This window comes from Haliaeetus albicilla, chromosome 24 (genome assembly GCF_947461875.1).
Source record: "Haliaeetus albicilla chromosome 24, bHalAlb1.1, whole genome shotgun sequence".
NCBI classification, from domain to species: domain Eukaryota; kingdom Metazoa; phylum Chordata; class Aves; order Accipitriformes; family Accipitridae; genus Haliaeetus; species Haliaeetus albicilla.
Window position 1 is genome coordinate 6,689,935 of NC_091506.1, and position 27,503 is coordinate 6,717,437.

Sequence of the window (27,503 nt, forward strand, 5' to 3'; positions counted from 1 at the left end):
CATTTGAATGTTTGTGTACGTGTGTGCCTAGCAGACACACTCACACACATACACACAAGTGGCTAAACAGCCAGTTCCCAGTTCACTCCCAATGCTGCCTGGCAGGAGAAACAGTTCCCATAGTGACACACATTGCTGATTTTATAATGTTACGTGTCCAGATTCAGCTCTGCAAAATGACAAGGAGTTTGGGATTCCAATAACATTCTTTTTGAGTATTAGCAGCGAGAAGGGTTTAGATTATGAGCTGTATAAATGACCTACAAAATAAGGAACAGACAGCTATATTATTATCTCAAGAGCCCGGAGAGATGTGCAAACCGTTTAAAAATTTTGCTCTTGGTCACCAGAAACTTTTGATAGAGATACTTTATAACCCGCAGCTGTCATAGTTCATACATTTTTGAGAATAAGTTTAGACCTTACCCCCTGCCATTTGCTGCCCTCACATCCATTCTGCCTTTTTTTCCCGTTTCCCCTGACATTTTCCTTTCCTTTTCCTTCAGTCGCCTGTCCGGTCTCGCAGGAGCAGCTCCAGCAGATCTGCCTTTTGCCCAAGCTGGTGTGGCAGAAAGGAGATAGAAGGAGGTAGAACTACCTACCAGGGGCTGCTGGGCAGCTTCTGCATCTGCCTCTCATTTTTAACCAGCTTCAGCTGCTGGAATTTAGATACTTCAAGGTGCTGCATTATATTAAAGTGAATTGCTTTGAGAATTACTATTCAGATTAATTGAATTTATGGCCCCATCCAGGAGTATATGCCCTCTTGTTGTCACTAAGATAATGCATTGCTTGAAACAGAAGTTAAAATTCATGTCAATTTTGTCAGTCAGCGGTGCTGTCATTGAAGTTTTTTACCTTCCCCAAAAAAAGGAATTTCAAGATAATCGTTTCCTTTCTCTCTCCTAAGGTTTCATATTCAACTCTTTTATTTCAGGGTTCTGTTTAAATTGAAACTACTACAGCATTATATGCAAAGAGAAATCAATCTCAGAGGGGGAAAAAAGAAGAACCAAATATAGATTAAAAAGCTGCCTCTCCAAAGATTTTGAAATATGAGAAGCCTGGCTCTGCATGTAAGATTAATGACAGCTATGTGTGTGATGAATAGTTCAGCTCAAATCAGGGGAAAGTTTTACCCTAAGTATCTGCTGTTCCGAATGTTGAAACCCTAATATCATCCAGCCATGCAGCAGGTGCGCACCGCTTCCGTATTCTCCCGGACTGCACAATGAAGTGAACGACAAAGAGAAATAGTACGTATGCTTATAATCAACCCACATCCCTTTATGACAAAAAGGTAATTTCTCTCTCTGGGTATCTTTTTTTTCATTATTTTTTATACGTGGTAATATATCAGCTTTGTTCGCTTCTTATTAAGAAGTGTAGTTATGGCGCTGGTGACAGACACTTGTCTCACATAGCGGCTTATGAATGGAGCTATTCTTGTACCTTAAATTGTAAGTATTTTTTTGAAGAATGGGCAAAATGAATATTCAGTCACTGTGCATTCAGGGGCTCGACTCGTGGCCAGGGAGCATTCAAGACTTTAATTCGGCGTTGGGAGCTCATGGGGAGACTTTCCAGCTCTGCCTCGCAGGGGACACCAATCCTGGCCGGAGAAATGCAGAACGTCTTCTGCAAAGAAGCGTCTGTAGTGGCTGATGCGCTTCAAGATTTTGTATTTTAATATAAATGAATTATTCACACCATGTCAGCATTTGTTCATTAAAAAGCAAGTAGAAATAGTCAAACTAGGACAGCTTTTGACCTCTGAAGGCTTTTGTAGTAACGGGGAGGCTCATGCTTCAGCCAAGTCAGTGCATCATCATGCCATAGCAGTTTCCTCTGTCTTTTTAGCACCGCCACTGCAGGGATCTCAAAGCAGTTTCCAAGCTCTGCCTTAACACAGTAAAGCCCTGCCAAAGTGGAAGGGAAAGTATATTCCTGTCCCTGGATCACTATGAATTGTACAAGCTGCTCCGAAGGACATGGGCAGAAATGGTAAAAATATCCACTATCCTTCAGTGGAAATACTGGGTTATGTTTGTGTCCTCTTTGCTGGTGAGAGAGGTTAGTGGCAAGTTTCCTTCCACTTTCTGTGGGCAGTGGAATAAAAAGGCATTCATGAATACTTTAGGAATGGCTGTAACATTTTATATAGCAATAAAAAGAAGTTTTTCCTAATGCTAAAAAAACCCTACCCAAGAGAGAGCTTTCGATGTACACATGTACGTTTATTACTACTGTTTGGAAGGAAATTTTTGAAAAGCTAGCAACTTATGTAAACTTATTTTTTTAAGTCATTGTATTTGTTATTACTTTCAAATGGAACAAGTCTGAGAAAGCAAATTGTACAGTTGTTAGTGCTTTTTGTTTTAAATTGTAATTTTTAATTTTGAAAACCACTGAGGGCAAGTAATTGAGGTGCCCAAATGTAGGATTTAGACGACTCACAGGAAGCCCTCAGTCTTTGAAAGTGAGGTCCTAAATACTAATTTGTGCTGAAGAGACAGGAGCAGGCTATGTGTGCACCTTCTTTAGTGCAGCCTAGTGTGTCGTGTGTTCTGGGTCTTTCTTCAGCAGTCTGCAACACCCCCCTAAATCATCACTCAGCATGACTGCAAACAGCTTCTCTCAATACATACGTGAGGAAACTAAACAGGATGGGAGAAAAAAAAAAAATCTAGACAACCAGAGAGCTGTGAAATGGATTACATATATATACACCTATATACTTCTGTGTCATCTTTTCTTTTTTTCAGGGCGCTGAAAGAGATGGACAATAGGGACACACCTTTGCAACATCATCTCCCCATGCAGGGATGCCTGGTTACATAGCAGTGAAGCTAAATCCCAGCAGCATTTCAATGAGACTCTAGTGAAGCAAAGGGGAGTCAGATTAGCTCCACAAAACCAATATAACTATTTAATATCCCAAAGGGATTGTCTGTGGCCAATCTCTCAGCATAGCGTGCTGCATTATGTTTTTGTTCTGCACGGGCAAAGTAACAAATGGGACTTATCAGAAAGAGCCACAGATGCATCTTCTGTCATTTTTAAGAAAACTAGATTTGTAAGAAGTCAGCCATACTGTATGCAAAAGAGGGCCTAAATGTACTGGATTAAGATTGAAGACTTGACATTTAAATTGCAAGGCTGAAATTTTTATGCATTTTTACATGCATGCTGTTACGGCTATGTGGGTAGATGAAGGATAGGAATGAGGCAGTGAAGAAGTGTTCACCTTCTGATGATTGCTTGCAAAGGCAAAAAGAGAAGTTGTTATTTATAGGGATGTTGAGCATATCTTTATAAAATGCACTTGCTTATCATTCAGGACAAAGATCTGGAAATCTCCTGATTTTTCTGAAACTGTTGGAAGATGTGTGCATATAAGTGGCGGGGTTTCACACCTGTATTGTATTTCAGTGACGCAGCATAAAGAACTTTCCACTTGCAGCGTGGTACACAGTTCTCCTGCAGCCATAATTTGTTAGTTCTGCTGGCTGTGAAACTTGGTAAAGCTTCCCCCAGAAGCTGAAGCTTCCCTTCAGCTGAAGCCATCTTATATCTGCCGGTACCAATGTTTTGGGAAACTCCACCCATGTGCCACTGAAACACTCTTTAGACTGAATGACAAGATGGAGTTGAAAACACTTTATGCATAGAGTCAACACATTCAGTTTGAACAGTTATGCAAAGAATATTTTGTTTTTACCTGGAACTCTCAGAACTATCTTGCGAAGCCTCCAAAGAGCTGGGTTTTTTGGAGGGTTTCTTTTTTTCTTTCTTTTTTTTTTTTTTTTTGATTTGGGGGGTTTGTTGTTGTTGTTGTTGTGTGGTGGGTTTTGGGGGTCATAACTAGAGTTACTGTCTGGTATAACTTCTTATCTACTGGCATACACAAAATAAGCCTGCTTTCCAATATGTCTTATCTGACTATTTCTCAGGAAAGCGAGTTGTAAGGAGTGGATATCTTTCTAGGGATAAAAATGGTGCAAATACGCTTCTGGATTTAGGGATCATGAGAAAAACCTCACAGCTCCGATCCTGATCCTTTCACAAACACAGCAGAGTACAGACAGAACAGCAACAATTGCAGTCCCCAGTGTGCCAATGATGTGACTCATATATTACCGGAGATGGACTTCTGCCAAGGCTCTAAGCTATAAAACAAAGTACTCCAAGAAAAACAAAAACTCGCTGCCCTAATTCAACTAGAAGGTGATGACTGCAAATATGCTTTACAATGTGCATGACAAATAAGGGTAGAATTGAACATCAAATCCACCAGCATTTCATAATGGAGAACTTCTTCCTAACCAGAAATGCAATCTGTTATCTCGCTAATTTTGATTCTGTCTCTTTCTATCTTCTTCGTTTTAGTGGTGACTAGATCTGATTGAGAATTAGTTTGCTCCATTTAATCCTAATTCATGTGTGTCTCTGAGACTTCCTACCTTGTCTGCCTTTCCTGCTGTGTATACCTATAATGCAATAATCTATAGTTCACAAGGTTTTTTTAGGATGACAGCAAGCCAGAGAAGGACCTTTAACTCAGCCAAACGGTACTTGTCATCAACCTTAACATAAATGTTGTCTTATTATCCACATCTCATTCCAAAACAGTCGGGGATCATTGCAAATGTCTCTCTCATGTAGAAGTTTGGACTGGACCTAGGCTGCTGCATGGCGGAGCAGCTACTTCCCTTTCAAGAGGCTCAGAAGAAGCCAGGGAAGGCTCAAGAGAGGATCAGGCACAGCATCAAAATACCATCTCAGCTGCCTCTCTTTGCTGCTCTTCCAGGGAACCGTGTCAGACGCTTAAAGCGTCTCCTCCAGAGGCTTCTTACAAGGCAACTCAAGGGTGAAACTTTACCCCAATGCGCAGCAAATCTTCACTTGCTTAGTGAGCAGTCTATTTGTACCTCTTCTTCAGTGGAGCTGAATCATTCCTGTGTAGTTTTTCACGGCGGTGGGTAGCACCAAAAGACTACCATGTGAGTTAGCTTTCATTTTTACCAGTTGATCATGAAAGAAGAAACAGATATGTGTTAGTCTAGAAACAATACACAAGGGATATCACAGACAGATTAATCTGGCGCCTTGAAGACAGCATAATTCATTTGAATGAAAAGGGGATTCTCCTCAGCGACACAGAGAAAAATCTCCTTTTATCCTTTTCTTGGCAGAAATGTGAAAGACAAGGAGAAGCTCTTCATGCAAAATGGGGAATGCTATTATAATTGCTGACACCACCCTGGCCAGAGATATTCAATCAGCCCCATGACCAATTCCCTTCTTGACCACAGGCTTCCGTGGGTACCTGGGCTTTGTGATTCCCTTCCCTAAATATACCATAGGCACAACACCAACTCTTCTGTCTCCTCATAATATGAAGACCAGTGATGCTGTGGAATGACCACAACAGGAGAATTTCAGCCTCTCCTGGGAGCTGGGACTGCGAACCTTGCACGATTCGTGCTAGTCTGTAACCCAGATGAACAAGCCTTCCCTCTGTAAAGGTTAAGTCCAGGCCAATGATGGTCACAGGACGTCACTGTATGTGGTACAGCTTCAGCACTGTCAAACTCTGCCCTCCAGCCTTCCCTTGGAAAATATATTATTGTAAGCACAGCTAATTCCTTGTAACTGTCAAGAGGCTGTATTTTTTTCTTCTCCCCTGTGATGAATTCCCTGTTAAACAAAATAATGTGACAAGGAATAATTGTTAAAGAGGTAAATTCAAACTCAGCTCTTTTGATGTTTTTGAATTTGCATAGACAGCAAGCACTGTTTTTTAAAATATACTGGACTTGAATAAAATCAAATGTGCTCACAGTAAAATACCTGTTATCCACATTTCATAATGGAGAGAATTGCGGACAGATGTAGGTCAAGATTTCAGAGGAAGGCTCACTGAATGTGTTGACTCTATTTTGAGGTGGGTAACTTGCCACTCCCTGAAGATATTTGGTTTTCAGAAGGAGTATAGGTCAGCTCTTTTAGAAAATGAGACTTCTATGAAGGTCTGTCCATTTGGTGCATCATTATGCACCACTTCATAAAATCTCAAGTAGACTCTTCTCTGCTCTAACTGCCATTTCTGCTGTAGAGATGTGCAAAAGGGGCTATACTCATTTCTCATCAAGAACCTGAATCAACACTCCTGGAGAACTCCCATTAGCTTGAATGTGAATTGCCTTATGCCAATATAAAGTTATAAATATGGAATAGCACCACTGGCACAGAACTGACACTATTGTAAAATATGAGGTGTGATTACCTTGGCCTGTTTTATTCTGTGTGCTGCTTCAGTAATACAGCTTCCAAGGCCCACCAAAGTTTGCAATAATCCCCTAATTTGCATCAGATGTCTATCCTCCATTCAATGGCTTTTTAATGTCCCTGTGATTCCACAGGGCAGTGATACTGGGCATATAGCTTTGGCAGGGGGCCACCTGAAATATGGTGTTTCCTTTGCAGCATTTTATTAGCAAAAGACTAGGTAATGGAAAGAGTGTTCAAAGAGGTGTAAAAATAATAATAGCACTGAGATATTGATTTATAAGGAACTGGTTTTAGATTACAGCAGGATAAGCAATACTTAAATTCGACAGCATGTAAAAAAAAAGTAAAATACTACTGTAGAGGGAAATGTGAGACACAAGGAGTAACAAATTGAGCAGTAGGCTGGAGAACAGAACAAGGTGTCTCATCAGCACAGAGAGTCCTAGAAGAGAGTGCAACACATCAGCTTGACACTAGACCTTGGTGAGGGCGATTGATTCCGTTAGTGTTTTGCTGGCAGGGAAAATAAGAGAGATGAGCAACTTGCCCAAACAAGCTAGTGGAGGAACCAAGAAGAAAAGTCAAGACCAAGGCTATGGTCTTCATTTCCACTGGCTGTAACACTGCACTTCCTTGGAAAGGGAAATGATATTAAAAGATACTCGCCTGAGAATATCTCCCTGAAGACACTCTGCGTGCGCATGGCTAGAGACAGGAATACAGGCTGGAGGGATCCTGGAGGGAAACAGTGTTGCTGCAACACCAGTGGAAGTGCAAAGACCAAAGGGGTGGCTAAACCAAAACAGACCGCGTCACTAAATCACATTTCTTTCTGGAAGGGACGAAGATTAATCAAGACAGAACTGAAAGTGAGTCTTTGATAAAATGCTTAAGTGGCCACACTTGAACTGCAAATTCTTTGCATCAACTAGAGGATGAAACACTAGTTTTCCATTACGCTTCAGGAAATAGCGGCTTGCTAAATAACTCTTTTAACTTTCCTCTGGCACCTATTGATTATATCCAATAGAAATTAAGAGTAGAAGGCAATTAAGTTCAAAATTTAATGGTGTTCTGCTCCTGTTAATTTACTGCCTGACCTGATCAATACATTACACTGGATAACAATCTATTCCAGCAAGGCTTGGTTCCTCCAGTGTCCCTTCCACTAAAATTATAATAATGACAAACAACTAAATTTTAAGCATATAATACATAAAAATAATAAATAACACATAAAATAATTAAAAATTGGATTATTCACTGTAGTGGTGAGAACAACAGCTTAAAACTAAATTGACTTTTACAACACAGACCTCGGACTCTGCCAAAATATTAGATAAGCTACAACCTCAGCCTCACAGAACCCTCTGGAAATCGAAATCTTAAGCAAGTTTTAAACATCTCACATACACAGCAGTACAAAGAAACCACCCTTAATATAGAGGGCAAAAATGAAGTGGGAAACTAAAGATCAATGGTGGTGAAAGAAACAATATTGTGCTGCAGTCATTCTTTTTTGTACATAATAGTTAAGGTCTCTAGGTGAATAAATACAGTATAGACTTTATGTATAACAAGCTCTATCATAACCCAGAAGTTCTGAGTTGATTTGCATTAGGGTGCAGGTTTTTTTGGACCTCTCTCCAAAACCTTGTAAGCATTTTTTAAAAAACTAAGCCGATTTCCTAAAGAAATCAGGGATGCGGTGGCATTTGTCACCTCCTTTCATTCTCAAAGGTGGCACACAAGGAGGAGCACAGAGGGAGAGTGAGGGGCAGGGAACCCTCCACCTCCCACCAACCTGCTGGTTCCCACAGTGTCACACAACATTGGGTGGTCTTGGGGACCCCGGGGATGCTCCCGCAGTCCCCTACCTGCAGACATAATCCTTGAAGAGCACAATCCGGGTGCAAATAGCGACCAGCAGTCCAGCATGCGTCAAGCAATAGAGCGTTTCTCCGGAGAGGTATCTCCTTCCAGGAGCAGAATCATCAAGTGATTCTCTCACCCCGTGTGTGTCTACGTGCACACATGCATGCCTATCTAACTGGCTGAATTTCATCACTTTTTTGCCAAAATTCAACATGTCAGCATAAAGTCAAAACAAAATATGAGGTTTTCTGAAAATATCCTCTTCACTGATTGGCTGTATCCCTACCAGCATTCACTGTGTAGCCAGCACACCATTAATCACTATGAAACATTTTCATTTATTTTGACACCAAAGAGAAATTGGAAGGAGGAGTATTTTTGGATGAGAATGGAAAGCAGGCTGTAGGAATATCTCCTTTGACCTCAGGGTTTCCTCAGACTGAGTGTCAAACAGGACCCTGTGGGTCTGCCCCCTCTCTGCCCCCCACGCTATATGGTTTTATATCATCCTTCACAGGTACAGTAACAGTGATCTGAACCGCATACATCTTTATTTAGTTACTGCACACTTTTTCAGGTTTCTAAGAAAGAAAAAAATTCCAAATGTTTGAAGTTATTTACTGTATCCAGTATTACCTAACACAGCAAGTCTACTCCCACTTCGCAGTGTAACCTCTCCTCACTCCTGTGTCGCCCACAGCCCAATTTTTCTTTTTTTCACTACACGAAGCCTGTGCTCCTGCCCTTGCTGGATGCCTATTTTGTTTTGCAGCATAAACTAGTAGACTGCAGTTCCTTGTTAGACTTCGGAGTGCAAGTATAGCCCCTTTGGTCTCTGCAAAACTCCTGGCAAGAACCTCTCAGCATCTATGGTGTTGTTTTCTTAGTGACAAAAACAAACAAAAATAATACTGTAATAATTCCAGGCACCTGTCATTTTTAGCTGAAAAATGTGGTAGGAAGCAGCAGCATCTACATTTTTTGACATATTGTAGTATGCCACGAAGTGAGCAAATACAAGGGTAGATACAACCAAAATATGTTGTACAAGCGGGACGCTACACTAATGTAGCTGATCTGTATTCTAGAGAAAGCTACATTTAGCAAGACCTAATATTTCAGGAAAAGCTAGCAGAACAAGCACACGATCCATACCCTGAGCACACGGATGCTGCAGTAAACCTTGCCCATAATTCCGCTCATAACCTGTGGACTCAGCAGAGCCAGGAAGGGCTCTCTCTGGCCCTTTTGCTTCTTCTGAGATCTGCCAGCACTGCTAATGTTCCTGGCTACACATTTCCTCCAGGTCCGTGACTATTAGACAGGCATATTTAGGAAGGGAAACTAAAAAAGCAAGAACACCAGAATGCAGCAAAATTCAGCAAAATGCAATTAGTGCTTCCTAAAATGGCACAGGTAGCCACCAAAAAACCAGAGCTGGCACTCACGGCGATGGTGAAGATGCAGGGTAACAGGTCATTAAGATCCAGGTGGTCCTTACAGGATTTCTACTAATGATGCACTGTTGAAATTGAAAGAGCACATTTATCGCTCTGCATTTCTAGTTGCAGCCAGTAATAGAGACCAGTGAGTTATATTCACTTCTTACCTCATACTATGTAAAGCAGAGACTAGCAAATGCTTCACAGTTAGCAATTTACTTGATTTAGGAATGTATTTTGTGTCCATGAACAATCTGCTAACTGAGTGTGTTGATTACACTTTGGTTATTTTAGAACTATTCAGTGAAAAAATTTAAAAAGGCGACAGTTTGCTCTCCAGCTACTGTGGTAACATTTCAGGTATGCACTACCGAGAGTTTATTAGCTGGGTTGAAATCCCTCAGTCTAAACCACAGCCAATTTATTCCTGTAACACTACTTCATCACAGGTCATCATCTGTATGGATTAGACCTGAGACCTGGAGATTGTTTAAAACCATGAACTTCTATTGCTATTTCTGTTGGTTTCATAGTAATCCGATAATAAATAATTCTAATCCCCTTTTTCTTTTCAAATGCCAGACTATATTTCTTTACAAACATAGATAGGAAAGGGGAAAAACCCCCTAATTAAAGAAGGTTAAATCAGCAGGGCAGAAGTTCCTTACAGCTTGTAATATATAAAAGCATTCACAGGCAGGTTTTTTCTCTACCAAATATGTTTATTTTAACAGTTAGGCTGTAATATTTTTGGTGTTTCTGCCCCAGACTTCCATACTGCATCGTATTCAGAGTCAGGGTAGCCTTTTCACACCGCCTCTACTGACCTTTATGGGACTGGCTTCGTCGCCTCTGAAGACCAAGAAAAAAAACCCCATCCCGCTCAGTTCAGGCTGTTCCTGGTTCAAGTGGCAGAGCAGCCTCACAATTTGCCTTCTGACTCCCCAGGATCTGCTCAGCCAAAACAGCCTGAAGGTGTGAATTGCCCACAGCTGCTCCCCACCAGCAGCCTCTGAGGACACGGTCCCATCAAACCGGAGCTGGAGGCTCTCATGCAGGGCTCCTCCTAATCAGAGCTCCTGATTTTGGAAACTAGCACAGAGCGGTGGGAGGCTGCCAACACTAACTTCCTAAAGGTTAATACTTACAACTACATTTTGGCTGATATTTTCAAAGCTGCCTAGAGGGAACGGATGCCCAGTCTCCATTAATTTTAATAGGAACTGGGCAGGCACGGTCCTTATGAGGATCTGACTATTTCAGCCTATTACTGTTGGTGACATAAGGTTTGATATTGCAGGAGGCCGATTACCTGCTGGGAGCACTGAAGCTGATGCAGCTCCTATATTTTGGCTTGAAAATTGAACATGCAAAATGCATGAAGAGTGTGGCTATGCTTACCATAAATAATGAGTTTAAAATGAAAGTGGTTCACACGGAAAGGGTCTAACCCAAGCTTGTTACAAATGAGTGTTCGTGATTATTTCAGAAATACACTGATTCAATACAGCGCGCACTTGCTGGAGTTTTCACTGAAGGCCTTTGCATAAGGGTTGCTACATTCGAAGCACAAGCTTCTAACCCGGTTTGTCAATTTATTCCTTTTATTAGGAAATTGTATCAGCTTTCAAAAGGTTTTCAGTGCCAGTAAACAGTAAAACACAGATCTAGGTGGTATGTAATTACATTTGAATTTTGGGAATTTCAAAACCGGCCCCATTCATTTTATTTACCAAACCTGACTACACATGATACCTTAGACCACGTCCGTTGTAATCACAGATCATTTCTGATCCTAGTTTCCATCTTGCCGTGTGCTAATGAGCAAACTCAGCTGGGAAATCTGCAAACTCAAACTGATACCTTTTGCTAGAATCCCCACTTGTGGGCACCAGGGTCATTTGAAGAATGCAAGCCAGGTAGCAAGGCTATAATTTACTTAATTCCTCTTTGCAAATGCTGGGTTTTTTGCAATGACCACACAGAACTTACAAGCACCATTTCAGAGGAGTAATAGAAATGGGTTCTGCAATATTGCCTCATTATTGCTCATCCAGGGAAGTCCAGTACTGCCATCTCCGACAAATAGAATAGATTAAAAAAATCTAAGTCAATACTTACAATGGAGAATTAATTGGTTCCACCACTAAAACTGATTTATCAACACGTTATTGCAAATGAATGGATAAAAAAAGATATCAATGTTGGCCAACCAAACAATAAAAAAATTACCGTATCAAATAAAGTAAAACTGTAACTAAAGACTCCAAAATGGGATGAAACTTTCCCATATATCTGCTCGGCAATTTTATCCCCCTTCTTTTATTAATAAATTCACAACATTGACAAAACATTTTTGTTTTCAAAAATTGCATTTCAAAAGCAATCACACAACCTCCCAGACTTCACCCTTTAGTTGGTATGAAGTGCAGCTGCCTGAGTGATTTGTTTGGTTGTTTTGTTTGGTTGGTTGGGTTTTTTTCCAGATTGAATCAATTCTTGCTATATTAAAGACAAAGCATATATGCAGTTTGTTGTGTCTCTAACACACGTATGCATTCTTATGAGTCTGCTCTACAGCTGTTTTTCTTGACTTATATCAGTCTGTGGTCCATCCACTGTTCACCAGTAAGCTGCAGTGTTATTTTATCAAATAATACTAATTTCTTTGCTTTTTGTGGGTATGGCAAAAGACACTAGAAGTCTTCAAAACTAGCTGGCATCCCTACTGGGAAGCTGTTGCCAACCTCCTCTAAGAGTTAGGACTCTTCTTCCAATTTCCAACCCCCATTTAATGATGGGGAGTTTATATCTGTTAAATCCTCCACTCTTTTCTCAGCCTTTCTCTGTTCCTGGTGCCCCTGCATTGATCTGGCAGCAGATTCACACTCTTTCACGCTTTGCTTTGCTGCCCTACAACTTTTCCCTCTCAAAAGAGGCTGCCCATTCTCCCGAGCAGCCAAAGCCTTTCTCCACACCTGGGCCAACAAGTTAATTCACCTCCTTTTTTGAAGCTGAGTGGCCAGAACTGCACATCCATCCCAGGAAAGGACCCATCACCGTGCTAGAGAGAAGCATTATGCTTCTCCAGCCCTGCCACAAATTCCTCGCCCGATTCCCCGCCTGACATTCTGATGAACCAAATTCATCACAATACACAGACAAACAAGAGAAATGAATAGCATCAGTGCAATAATGAGGCCGGGCCTTTGCTACTGAGCTGAATCCCAGAGGAAATACAACCTGTCAAAAACTATACGGATTTTCTCCTTTACTGCTTCGTTCCTGTGCTCTGTGGTTCAAAGCAGTGGTCACCCTCCTTTCCCCCGTCCTGCCCAGAGCAATAGGTGTCTGTGTCCCCAGATAACGATCTCACTACTGTGATACAAGCGTTCATTACACTAATGAGCTTTGGTTTTTTTATTTAACAGGGACTACAGGTGCTCTTGTTTTAAAATGTGTTCATCCAGTTAGCAATTTTCAAGAGGAGGAAAGGAAATTTCCAAAGGAAATAGAGTTCATTTGATATTTGCATAACTATATTACATACAACTGCATTTGATGGTATTTTGTGGAGGGGTCTGAAGAAAAAGGAGAGGGCATTTTGTTATAATAAAACCAATACAGAGGTATGTTTTCTACTCTCATTTGAGTTAATGGGAAATTTGCCATTGTCCTCAGTTAGGACAGTGTCATTTGCTTCTCAATTTCATTCCTGAGCGATGGTTTGTACTGATGTTTCACCTTGCTGTTTGTGAGTTCTGGGCACATTAGGAGGATTATAAAAAATGTACTGACCATGCACATGCCTCTTGAAAACTCGGCTGTATGCTTGCTGCCTAGGAATTGTAATCAAAAAGAAATGATTACACAAGACCACATATTAAAAGCAATCCATCTGCCTGCAGAATAGGTTTTATATACTGACAACACAGGGCAGAATGCTTAAATTGTAGAGCACAGCTCCTTTCCACACTGCTGTCTTTTGCATGATAGTTTCAAAAGGGAGAGGCAGCACTTTTTAAATATTATTGAATTCTGCCATACTACATCAGTGCTTGTGCTTGCTTAACCTTGAGCAGTTATTGTGGTAAACTGAATGGTCTATGGAAACACTTAACTCCCAAAAAGGAATAATGCTTTCTTCGAGATATTGGATTAGTAAACTGCTTTCTGACACCTACGTATAGAGACCTGTTCCAAAATCTGCAGGCTATGTAGGTGCTGAATAGCACACTTCCTCAGCACAAAGTGTAAGATTCGAAATAAATGCCTCCCTTGCAATGTACTTATTTGATTCCCAAATGTAAGGCAATTCTGCAATGTTAATGCATGAAAATCACCCAAAATGGACTACAGGCTGACAAATTGCTGAGGGGTTTGGTCCTACAGCTACCTGGTTGTATTCTGAGAGGAGGAACTGGAAATGTGTCTGTGATCAATTTTCTGGATAATCAATTCTCTGAAATCAATTAAACACTTGTTGACTTGTCTGCCTCTAGTTGCAGTTGCCAGATTAATTCATGTAGTTCAACACAACAGACAACTCCAGTGCTAAATTAGTGACTCTTATTTGAACTCACTGCATCAGTAAAAGGATTAACAATGTGTATTCTTCTTACAAAGATTTGGTCGTTGTCTCGTTAAAATTTCAGTGTGTAATAACTTCAGGTTTTCTTCTCTTAATTTAAAGAGACCACACTATGTAGCAGCATTTGCCATTTTTACTTAATCATCCACTTCTTTTGTGTTCAAATCCTACAAACCACATTCAAGCCTTGTGAACCAGCTCTGTGTTTATAGATAGAAGGTAGCTTTGAAAGAAAAGAAAAAAAGACTTAATGCTCTGCAATACTCAGATCACGTATTTTCTATACTGTATTAGACACCTGTAGACAAGCAGCATTGCACAGCCCTGCTGCACTGAAAACACAGTATCCAATGCAGTAAAGATATACGACATGAGTTTATGTAGAATTAGCCATTTAGTAATATGGTCTTTCCTCGCGGAGACGGATTATCATCTGAATTACCGCAAAGACTTCATGTAAGGGGATTCAGCACTGATGCTAACCCGACCTTAACGCTTCTCTAAGCTCCTCTTGGCCACTGATTAGCTGAACGCTGGTCCCATATATTCCCTGAAGACTGTGAGCAAGGATTAATAGCCAGTCACCATTCTGTTCATTTTCCTAAACTCGACAAACCGTGTCCTCATTTGGCACAAACTAGCAGGTCTCTCTGGATTTCAAGAGCCAGTTTACACCAGCTGAAAATCTGTCTCTGGGTGTCAAACCGCTTTCTGAATGCATTTTGAACGCTGTGCTTGGATCACGCACGTGTGCTTTGTCGCACAAGGCACAGATAAACCCAGTGTTTGTCTAAAGGCACGGCGTAAAGGTTTAAACCTTTTACTCCTGAGACACCACACATCCTGTATCAGCTGGCAACATCACTCCACACAGATGTAGTGAATGGTAGCAAAGCTCTTTCTCTCTCTGCCTTGCTGCAGCCACAGACCAGGCTCCATACCTTGCGGTGGCTGTGATGGATACGAATACATCAAGTGTCTTGCACACAAGTCCCTCCTCGATACCCAGATCTTACTCTTCTGAGCTACTTCTGTGTTACCCCCCAAGCAAAGCTTTTTGTCTCTGACACGCCGCTGCTCACCCCTGCCTTGTGATCTCTTCTTAGACAGGCTTTTTCCGTCTAGTTCCTGACATTTGGAAATCTCTCCCTCAGCACTGCTGGATGCTGGCTTGTTGTGAGAGGAGCCACCCTTTGCATGGCTGAAGCTTTTTTTGCCCTTACAGCTACCATCTGTAGATTTGCAGATAGGTCGCAGCGGGCTGCTGCCCCTCTTCTGGGCTACTCTGGGCTCAGCGAGGTAGATCTGTGTATGCAAAAAGTGCAAAAAACCCTTCTCTTGGCTGTTCTCTGCGCTTGCCAGGCAGCGTGCCCAATCCTTATGCTACCTGACCTCCCGGGGCTCACCTGCATGGTCCTGCCTGTGGCTTCACCCCTGCAAGGGAATTTTCTCTAGGCTCGCTTTTCCCACCCAGCTCGTGTTTCTCTTCCCCTGCAGTGCCTGGCACACCAGCACGGCCGGCTGCCCTCCGTACCTGTGTTCCCTGCCTCCAAACCCCCTTACCAGTCTCTTTCCAGTGCTGTGATTAACACTTAATGTTATCTATAAGAGGAGAAAACTCCTACTGTTTTTCCATTTAGCCTCTAGCGGGCTCATTGCAACGATTTTAGAGAAAGGTTACTTTCCTCTGTATGGAGGTGAAGTAATTATATGTTCCTGTGTGTCTTCACACTGCTAGGTGGCCGTGCTGTTCTCTAATTTCACCATAAGGCTGCTGCTTGTGCACCTTGGTTGGCTGCGAGGGCTCTGCTCCCTCCGTGTCGGCACTGAAACCTGTCAGCTGGAGCCTGGAAAAATGACCACCCCTCACGCAGATGGAGATAGTGCCATGACTTATGGCTTTTTTCCCCTCTTAAGTAGAACAAGAAAATGTTTTTCCTGCGGAAATTGGGATTTAAGTGAGCTCTCCGTACTTCATCAGGGGTGGATTAGTCAGCTGTTCTACGGGCTTGATATTAAAAAGGGTGGTTGCTTTGCTATGCAGGAAACCGCAATGTCAATTGGAAAAGAAAGAAATATAAGACATAGGTAGGGAGATGAATTATAGCTGAGATGAAGATGTACTCACATAAACCCACAGTCAGACGATCTCATTAGCTGCACCATCTTCACACCAGAAAGACATGATCATCCGTCTCCTTCTCCCTAATGCCTGGCGGACGTTAGCATGCGGCACAAACAATGCAGCCCTCGCTGAGAGATGGAGAAGCGCCTAGCTCGGCAGCCCTCGCTGCGGACTTTGGCTCAGGTCGGCTGCAAATTTGACCCTTGAATATCCTCCCTCTTAAGCACTGGCATCGTACAGAGGTGTCTGAAGAGCACTGGGTGCTTTCATGTACCACCCATGGCAGGATGACTCTACAGCACGTGCACATATATATCTCTATCTGTATACACACATGTATACGTGTTTGTACATATATTTATTCAGGGAGAAGCACGGCCGTTCTGCTTTCCTCAGGTTGCTCACCCATGGTCTGCGTTCAGGAGATGCTGCTGTGCTCTGACACAAAAGCTCACCCACCATCAGGAGGGTCAGGCGCATACCTCCCCTCTGCTCCGTTCAGCCTCTGCCCTGCAGATGAGAAGGCAAACTGGTAATGAGAGCTGCTGTGCCTTGGTAAATGAACTAATTACTCTGCGTCGTCACTGCCAGTTTTGCTTTTGCTCCGCCTGAAGTCAGTACCTCTTGGAATCTGGCTGCAATTTCAGGGTGGCTGCAAGGGCGTTTCAAGAAGACATGTTTCTGGACAAAAGCAAAGTCTTAGAATATTCCAGTACACAGTTAGCCTTCTCTCTTCCTCTCTCCTTTTTTAATAGTGTATGTGATATACTGTGAACTTTTTTTTTTAGCTTACTAAATGGGTGTCAGTGGGGAACAGATACATTTTTTTCCTCTTTACAAATGAAGTCATCTGAATTCACCAGATCAAAAAAATGCGAGTCTCCTGCTCAGTTCCAGTGGTGCTGCAGAAGGACAGGGCTATAGATTTTCCCAGGAGTGTGGAATAATTCACCAAGCCTGCTCGTTATTCATATAGACAGTGCATTAATAATATGGGACCCTGAGATCTCTTCTTATCTAGGCCGAAGCACAGCTAGAGGGATGAGAAGCTGACTCCTTGGATTTCAAAAAGCATTTTTTCCCCCCTTTCTTCAAGAAATAAGAATTGATTGAAAGAATTTTCACAGAGTAGGAAAAAAAAGGCTTTCTGGTGATACCACCTAAAGTACACATTAGATAAATAGAAAACTATTGGCTTTGTGACTGTGAACCGTTCTCACTTGATGTAAGTGCTGATAGATACAGGATTATATCTAACAAAGCATTTACTAAGGACCTGACCCAAAGTCAATAGGAGTCTTTCATTTGACTCTACAGGGCTCGAATCCTGCACTCACTCCAGGGAGAGCCAGGCAGTTTCTGTATTTCCCATGCCCATCTCTTAGGTGATGCGAGCTGGGGTAGCACGGGTGCTGTGGGAGGACGCGTGGGCTGAGCACCAGCTCAGGGACCCTCGAGGGGATATGCTACACCTCTGTTCTGCATCTTATCCATAATTTAAAAAATAAAATAAATTAGCTTATGTCAACAGCGTGGCTGCACTTACCGTCTGCCCAAGGAGTGGGCATAGCAGGTATGAACTTTTCATTTGCAGGTCCTGGGTGAGAGGAGGGAGGGCAAAGGCCAGCAGAGGGGACATGTGGTGATGAAAGCTGTCCTCTCTCTGCTCCCACTATTGCACATGGAAAAATAAGGATACGCAGTACCAACCCTCCAGTAGCATGACTGGAGAGTTGTGCGGTGCTGGCCCAGAGAGGCATTAAAAGTCACGGTGCTCCCAATGGACATTAAGACTTGTGTGTAGTTTGTTAATGCTGTCCTGACAAAGTCTGATGTAAATACAGGGGGCCACATGGTGGCTAGTGATGGATAATCCTCAAATTAACAGAAATCTGAAGTAAGTACATGCATGTTAATATTTCATATATTACAGAATTATTTGAAACTTGATGGGATCCAAAGCCAGCCTGGGAGAAAGGGAAATACTGGATTAATTACATTTTATTGTTCTGTATCAGTAAGTGATTTCCCTTTCCCCTGATGCATGACTGGTGTAAAACAGGACAACAGCAGACCATGGAGAGTTAGAACACTAGTCCTGCTGCCTGAGATCCAATGCATCTGATTCTGTGTTGCAGACAACATGGAATCAGATCATCTCAGATCTTTGCAGAGACCTTTCTTACAGGAATAATTTAGAGGGAGAGATACTGCACAGCATTTTAGTAGCACCTTCCTTTTTCCTCATTGGTTTTGACCAGTGTTAAACCCACCTCATTTCCTAAAACCACCGGCAACATGAGCAACCTGCATTAAAGTTCATTTTGACTTCAAAAGCCAGTGCAGGTGCTTTTCTGTTATTCCATACCCTGTGGTCCAACAAATTTCACAGATAATAGTGCAAGAAATATTGAGGTTGCCTCTGAAAGAGTTTAAAAAAGACTGGAAGAAGACTGAAGAAAAGGGAACAGAAAAATTCAAGCATTAAAAAAACCCCGCATGTCTGAGAGCATCATTGACTGTAACACAGTAAACTTCAGTATAGATGAGCAAATTATGTATTATTCAAAGGCCTCAAAAGAACACACACACATAACCACCTACTGACTGTACAGAACCGTTCAATACCACTATAAATGATATGGTACAAAGCACATTATTCACAGTATAAAAGTGACAGTATTAAAATTATAAATATCTTGTATTCCTATTACATTTTTATAGCGATCATATGAAGTATTAGGATATTATCAGAGCTTTTCTGTTAATATTTACTCAGTAACCCTGTAGACTCACTGGCCTCTCTTCCCACCTTCTTCATGCTGACTATTCGTGACCAGTCCTGTTTACTGATATCCTGGAAGGAATGTGAGCAGCCACTGCAAAGTGCAGCGGAAAGTAAAAGTCTTTATCCTTACAGGGAATGGGAAACTTCCAAATAGCAGAATTTTCACATGCTTTCAACTAGAGTGTAGAAAAGGTGGAGACTCCCACATCCACTCAAACATGTTGTTTATACTGAGTACTAAAATGAACTGCTTAAAAAAACCCAAAACAACAAACCAAAACAAAGAAAAAATAAATGAAGTGGCCACAAGACTGTTTTGCTAATGGAAGCAACCGAAGAAAACTGCAAGTCATCTGTAGACAATCCATAAACAACCAAAATAGAAGACATAAGTGTATTAATTCACTGCTGCCACTTGCTGATTTTTGCTCTCTAGCTCACACAGCCAACTTTATTCATGCCACAGAAGAAAATCTTAGCCTATTCAGAAAGGTGACATCAATTTTGCAGGAAGATCAGGTCAATGAAGAATGAGAGGTGGACATTACAGCCCTGACCCAAATATGACAGTGTTGGTATAACCTTTACATTTGATACTGTCACAACAAAATTATATTGAAGTTATGAAATCCCTTATGATGCCAAAATGTGGTAAAACCACCAAACCTGGAGCAGTCTACAGCCATTTATTTGAAGAAAGTAGCTTGGGTTGTAAGAAAGCAAAAGCAAAAGCTAAATGGCTTTTCAGGGGGCAGTGTGAATGCAAATCCCTCAATAATATTTAAATATTTCAAGAATATGCTGCGTACATCTAGAAAAGGTTCAAATAGCAATGTTAAAGGTATTTAAAAGTCACATTTTTTCATCAGGGTTTCACTATGCTCAGTGTGTTCCATACTGAGAAGGAAGATGGGGCAGTAGAAGAAAGCTCTGACAAAGTGATGAACAAGATTAAGAATATCTCCACATTATGCATGAACAATAGAAGAAATCTTGGTCCCATTTAATGTAAAAGATGTACTGGGAATGGTGAAAAAATTCTAAAAAACCAAATATCTATTTAAAAAAAGAGAATTATATCGTGGGTGTTTTTTGTTTTAGTGGATTCTTTTAATTGTATGTGGAATAACAGAAAATTAACTTAAGAAAAAAATGACTAAAATTTTGGAGCCACTGACTGATATTTATTTACAGAGGTGAACAGATTTTCCAAAGGATGTGGGCTTGACACCTGAAAGGACAACCGTCATGTGCCCACTAACCCTACCAGGAGGATGCAAGAGGCATTGCTGTAAGGAAGCAGAGGACGTTACTGGGAACATCTCTCTTAGATAACCACAGTACCAAAAGAAGAAACAGGTTGACAAAGGAATAAAACCTCAACCCACAGTAGAAATCGTACTAGCCACGCGACAGCTAGCAAGGGGACAAATCCCAGCTATTTGTGCTGACACCTCGCAGGCCCACAGAGCCTACTGCAGAGGGAGGAAAGTTTGTGGGCTTCTGAAATGGGGAAGACAAGCTGTTTGCAAGCATATTGGAGAGGGAAGGTGCAAATTCAGAAGCACGGCTAAGAAACTCTTGCCGAAATAGCCTGCACATCACACAAAAAGTGCCTGCAGTAACGGGAAAAGGAGAGAGAGCAGGTCCATCAAAGTGTGGAGCTAGAGGGGTCTGCATGCTAGTCTGAGCTGCAAGTTCAAGCCTTTTGCTGGTCCTGGACACCTCTGAAGTGTGCGGGCAGGACGGTAGATGAGGAGTTGCTGGGTACGTTCAGCCAGCCAAGGCACACGCTGTGTCCAACGGCTTTGCTGGGGAGTAGGTCAGTAACTCCCTAAACTGCACAGGTCCCCTCTGCTCTGGAGGCAGGGGGCTGGGGATGCCCTGGATGTGCTTGACACTCCTTTCCCCAGAAAAAGGGACCCTGCCAAGCTGCTGTAGCACAAATGAAATAAATCCATTCGGGACTTGCTCTGGAGAGGTATTTGGGCAAATGGAGAAAATAATAACAGGCATGACGGAGAGCTGAACAGACTGATGCCCATGGTATGTGCTACTGCCAAGTGGCATGCAAGATAAATTGTAGAGAGGGAAAGGAGCATTTGAAACCATCCTTCAAAAAAAAAGAAAAAAAGACCTCGAAGTAGTGAAGGGAATCATGGAAGTAAATGTGCAACAGAAGAGGCAAAGAAACAGAAACTGGCATCTCTGTTTCATGACAAGATTTGGCTTTTGTTTTGCTCTCACTGTTGCTACTACATAATTCATTGGTGACTGAGGCAGGTTTTAGGACAGTGTCTACTGAACGAACGGCAAGGAATAATTTATAACTTCTGAGGCTGCCACAGCCTGGCCTCACTATACTGCTTTAAGATGAGGCCCCAAAGAAAAAGTTTGCTGGACTTGGCAGAAAGTGATGCTTGGGAATACACGGCAACCTCCTGCCCCTCATAGAACAGATAACACATACTCAGCCTGAATTTCAGCTCATTCAGGAGGAGGACTGCATACGTGAGTCCTATGTACTATGCTGGTGTGCTACCCATGATGAGCTCTCCCAACAAGAGGACAAAAGGACCATTTATCACCCCTGACACTTATTAAAAAGGTTAAGCTGACTCCTATGTATAATTGTATTCTCTCTTAAACAGAAAACAAAGCTAGCTCTCCACACAGTCCCACCCAGGCAGCCCAGTTGTGTCGTGGAGCAATGGCTGGTAGAAGGCAATGCAATCTCTCCTCTGTAACGTGAACTCAAACTGGCAAAGCATCATCCTTGATGAGGTGTTTTCTGATGAATTTGGACTGAGAAACACCAAAAGCTCGATTCTGATCCCATTAAGTCACAGTTTGGCCAATGCTATAAACAGAACAATGCTGAGGTTCAGTTTGTTTTATACACACTACTAAATAGCCATCAGGTGGGGGTGGGTCGAGGCAGTAACCAGCCACAGATGGGAGTCAAACTGCTTACATGGGATGTCCCAGTCCTTGTCACCTCTCAAAGGTGATCAGTCTGTTCGGGTGTGAATACACTGCTGTACCTGAACACCCATGGATTTTTAACTAATGGACCCAAGCAAGCTTGAAATCGTATACAATGTGAAATTAAAGGGTCTTAATCCCTTCAGTATGGTAGGTAAAGAAGGTAAAAAGTTACAGATGACCTTCTGAAATGTCCTCATGTACAAAAGAAACAGCAAATCCCAAAGCTTTGTGTGAGTTAAAGTATTGACGTCAATGGGACTCCCATGGGAAGTTTGGGGAGTTTGCCTTAGCAAGAACAGAACCACTAAATAGGTCAAAGTTTTGACTTAAAACAGGTCAGTATGTCAAAAGTCACAAAGCAAAGTCTGGGATAAAACAAAGGCCAAAGAAAATGCCCCTTCTATTAATTTTTACGAGCAGCATATTGGGCTTTTGAACCGTTCACCAGCCATCTACAAAAGAAGCTATGGGCTGACTACAACAACTAAACTTGAAAGGGGAAGACATTCCTTTGTAGTTTGCGTTTGCTGACTTTGAAGTCACTGTGAGTCTTACCAGTGACTTCAATAGGACTAGCTTTACACTTTTATATTAGCCATTGTTTTATCCTTACTCCTTTCAAAATTCCAGACAATAACATTTCTTTTTATTGTAATCCTGACAGAGCAATTAGGCTTCAGTCCACACCTGCACCCAACTTTTTTCTTAACACAGCATTCTTTGAGCTCCTCTTCTCTGAACAGAATTATGAGATCTGAATTAATGGTGTCTCTCTGCTCTATCCAGTGCCTCTGTTTTTCACGACCTGCTGAAGAACATGAAATTCTTCAAGGCTTGTACAGCTGATCTTTGGTTAAGACCAGCTGTAGGTTTCACCTACAGTTTTATGAGTGTGCTTAACAGAAAAAGAAAAGCTTCTTTTTATCAAGGTGATTAAGCAATAACAGAATGACAGAATGTGGATTAAAATGTAATCATTCACAGGTGCATTCATAACGTGTTTTGAGTCACGAGTTCAGAAGCTGAGTTCCATTCCCAGTCCAACAAGCTATGAAATACTGCCTCATAATTTAAAAATTTGAAAGTGTTTTTGAAATAACAAAACATTTTCTTTCTATCTTTAATATATAAACCAGATACATACACACCGCAAATACTTGCTGAGAAAACATGAGGTTCTCACCCCTCCAAGGCATCCCCCATCTCTCATCTTTTTGGTGTTGAATGTGCAAGCCTCAGAGCTTTGTCTACACAGTCCTCCAGTCCGCAACACCCACCGATACTCCTGTCTAAATTTGGGCTGCAACTGGACCAGCCCCTGCTCCCTTGCTAGTGCCTTTGCAGCATGTGATTGAGGAAAAGTACCCAGAAGAAACCATTTTTTTGCAGTGTTTGCTTGTATAACTCCTCGCTCTCACTCCCTTGGGGGGAAGCTGAATGCCAAACGACAGACCCAAAGAGAAAACGTTGGGTGCTTCCAAAACCTGCAGCTACTCCGTCAGCCCTGGAAGTCCAGCCATGGGAAGGATGAGGAGACCCCAGGGCAGAGCCCACCTTGACTCTAGCCAAAACAACCCCTGGCTCTTTGAAACACCTTTGGGCTGTGGGGTGGTATAAACAAAGGCACCAGGTGTTTGCCATGAAGAATAGCCAGGAATTTTTATGAGATACTCCGTTTCACAAAGCTGCTGCACAGAGGGATTCTGCAACACGGAGCGGCTTGTTTGGGAAAGGTAACTAATGGGATTAGTAGCACTTACTCCCTGTCTTCTTAGGCGATTTATGTTTTGCTAAGCACTTCCAAGCCACGGTTCTCTCCCCAGTTGCTGCATGGTTTCACCTTGCAACGGTGGCAGGGGAGCCCAGAGAGGAATACACGCTGCGGACCTAGACCCGATGTGAAACCCACACAAATAACATGGTGTTTTTCCTTCAGCAAAAAAATCCCCATGACAAGAAACACCACCAGTGATTTCAAAAGAGAAGGTTTTTTCCTAGCTTTCTGTAATGTTTGTTACAAGACAGGACTACACGATTCATTTATTTATCTTTTTTGCCACTGACTTTTCAAATGGCTAATTAAATCAAAATGAATGGCTGTTGTCCTTTGAAATATTTATGAATCAAAGCTAATGTGGCACCGGGGGGACCTGCGAAGTGACACAAGGGATAATTTTGTCCAGTTATTTATTAAGGGCTTGATCCTGCCACAGAATCTGTTGTTCTTATCTAAGTGCCTCTACCAAATGCTATACTCTCATTTTTGCGAGTAAATCTTAACTTGACACAAGTGCACAGAACCATGCACTAAAGTAGCAGACAAGGTGGTGTAAATGTATACTTAGGCTTATAGATTTTTCCTTTTTGTTAAATAGAGAACACAACAAAGTTCCTATGCATAATCTATAGATTTAAAGCTATTTACTGGATGGTACACAAACAGAGACATATATACAGGAGGAGCTACTTGCCATCAACACAGGAAGGTCTGTTTCTTGTAGTCCCAGCCACTTTCCCAGGTAGACAGGAGCATTTTACTGTTTGTGATCTTTCCTCAATTCGATTCTTATTACAGCATCTGTGTGCTGCTATAACTTCACACGTTCCTCCTTCTGGCAAAAAAGAAAAAAGAAAAAAAAGAAAAAAAGAAAAAGAGAATATTGACACTCTGATTAGGAAGAGCAGCAGCGGCTAATCAAAGCACCCAGGCGTGCTTCTCTCTGCGTCTCTGCACGGCTTCTGTGCAGGTGGGATTACAACGCTATTTCTCCCATTATGCGTGCTCCTGAATAAGCCGGGTGCTGCTATAATTCAGTTTTAATAGGAAATGTAGATAAATGCCCCTTTACAGTACATATAGCTTGCCTGTCTTATATTAGAAGCTTCTCTGACATCAGCAGAATTTTTGGCCTGAAAATGAGTGCGTCAGGGTCTGGGCCTGAAGAAACGTAGGTTATACACTACAGTAAATGTGCAACAACTGTTGGCTGATATTATGCTAGTCATATTGGAGGCTTCTTTCCCCAAATACTCTCTCGTACAAGGACAGGGGCTAAGGAAATCCATCTAGAAATAACCTTTTTTCTCCAAATATTTGATTCTATGACAGTACTCAGCCCTTAGGGAATGACAATCAGCCTCGCCAAGTTACAGGACGGTCCAGCAGCACTCCCCTTTGCTACCCCACTCACTAAATTGGCAGTTTTAAGGCAGGAAACATTCCCGTTGTGTACAGGATCACCAGCCTTAATTTGTCTTCTCCGTAACTGTTCCTTACGAACATTTGCAATAGTTTGATTAGGTGGAGAATGCAAAGGAATGATAGACAGATAGATGGTGGCTTAGGGTTTATGAATACTTGGTGTTTGCCCCATATGCTACACCCAGAAAGAAAGTGTCAAGTGTGTTATTCCCATTCACCTTAGCAGTGCAGTGCGAGGAGATGAGACACCACAGTGGGCTAATGCACTGCCCAAGTGATTTCTCGATTCCTCAGTTCAGATTGTATTTAGCTCATAATCACCAAGTATTTAATAGTGCCAGTCTGCTCCCTACAGATATTTGGCTTCTTTATGAAATTGCGGCATAAATTTGGCAGGATTTGTTTAAACTTAGTATGAAACATCATGCACAGACTACTAAAGAGCAGGATGAGTAAGAAGGTTTTCTAGAAAAGCATTATTATTTTATGCCACTGTGAAACTCTAACTGTACATTGCTTTTACTATAGCATAAAAAGCGTTATTCCTGTCTTTGCCTTTCACTCTTTTTGAAACAACTTTTGAGAGCTTTTGAACACTACAGTAACCCTGCAGCCAGGTTGGAGAATAAGCAGTGTGGTGATGCTGATCCACGTCCGGCTGTGAACAAGGGATTTTGGAAGAGGTCTGGGAGTCCAGTGGCATCTCCCTCTTACCTGGTGATTCTACATACGTGACATTTCTGCAGTGAAGCGCTGGGGTTGGTGGGCAGGGAGGAATCTTCCTTGACTATATGTTGTTAAGGTCGTATGGTGGCGTGCCATAAGGTGTACCTGCAGTTTTAAGTGGTGCGACAGCTATCAATGAACAGGGACTCCACAAAGTGTGGAATTGTTTTGTAATATTAAATTTTCAAACCACTGACCTTCCAGGCTGAGTCAGTGGCTGAAAGCCTGTGAATGTCCATTAGGGTAAATGAGCTTAGGTTGTGTGGTCGTAGGGTTAAGCACTGATGAGTTTGCAGGGATGAGACAAGACTAACTCTGCAGTAAACATTTAACTCATCTGGAGAGAAATGCTGTTTCATGTATTAGTTATTAGGTACATTTGGCCTGCTGACACAAGCTTTTTGAAAGCCAATAGGTGCCACAGAAGAGAGATCCCAACAATTCAGAAAGCCGTCATCTGACAAATGGTCTTTTAAGTGTCTCTTAGGAGTAAGAGGAATTGTGACAATCAACTCAGCCCCAAATGCTTGTATTTTTCTATGAAGTAATTCTTCAGATAAACTCCCTGTTCCCTCATCCAAATCGTATTGAAAGCAATGAAAAGATTCTCACTGGTTTAATTCATCTTATGGTCATGCCCTAAGAGAAGAAAGATTTGTGATTTTATTGATTGCAACCTCAACAATAAAGATAATGTATGCAGTAATAAGCATTTCTAATTTTAGACTACATAGACTGTGTGGTAAATATCTGTGAATAAGCTAAATGCTTAATTTTCTCTATTAATTTGCTGTATGACTACTAATAACCACATGAGCTAGTCTTGCTTATTTGGTTATCTATTTGAAATAATGGGTTGTGGTGGATGAGCTTTATAACACCTTTAATTGTTATGTGGAAGCTCAAGTTGCTGCAGCAATAAAGAATTTAACTCAAAGTGTATAGTTGTTTAGGAGTGGCAAAATATAATGAAACTATAAAAGCAATGAAAAAACACTTTTTTTACCACTAGACAGTTAAGTACATTAATTGGAACTTTTATCTGCATGGTCTATAACTGTCATGCAAATAATAATAATAACAACAGTAATAAAAAGACCCTTCTTAGTGCTGACACAGAAGAAAAAATCCATCTTACATGGAGAAAGTTCTGCATGATACACACCTTCTTTTCCTGGAAAATTTGTTATGTGGGATTAGATTTTTCCATTAAAGCATGACTAGCCTATGAATGACTACTGGATAGCATTGCACACAATGTATTTTGCTGGTATATATTTTGCCAACCATGCATGTACATGTTAGACTTTTTAAAAGCCATATACAAAATAGGAATAGATAGAGGTACCCAGACAAATACAAATGGACACAGTGAGGCTAGGAAAAAAACTCATTGAAAAAGCAAACTCTTCATTATGTTATTCACAGAAATATATAAACCACAAATATACTAGAGGGGGGAGGGCAGAGGT

General features: G+C 41.6%; 1 protein-coding gene across 4 annotated transcripts in view; it reads right to left on the reverse strand.

The window, feature by feature from the left end:
- Window positions 1–27,503, reverse strand: part of TAFA1 (TAFA chemokine like family member 1) — a 348,473-nt gene that overhangs the window by 24,935 nt on the left and 296,035 nt on the right. For 3 of the 4 annotated variants that reach the window (XM_069811893.1, XM_069811892.1, XM_069811891.1), the window contains one exon: window positions 24,575–24,715. In XM_069811893.1, the coding sequence (XP_069667994.1) occupies window positions 24,575–24,715 (141 nt within the window). The remainder of the gene's footprint in view (window positions 1–24,574; window positions 24,716–27,503) is intronic. The other variant, XM_069811894.1, reaches the window with a different exon arrangement.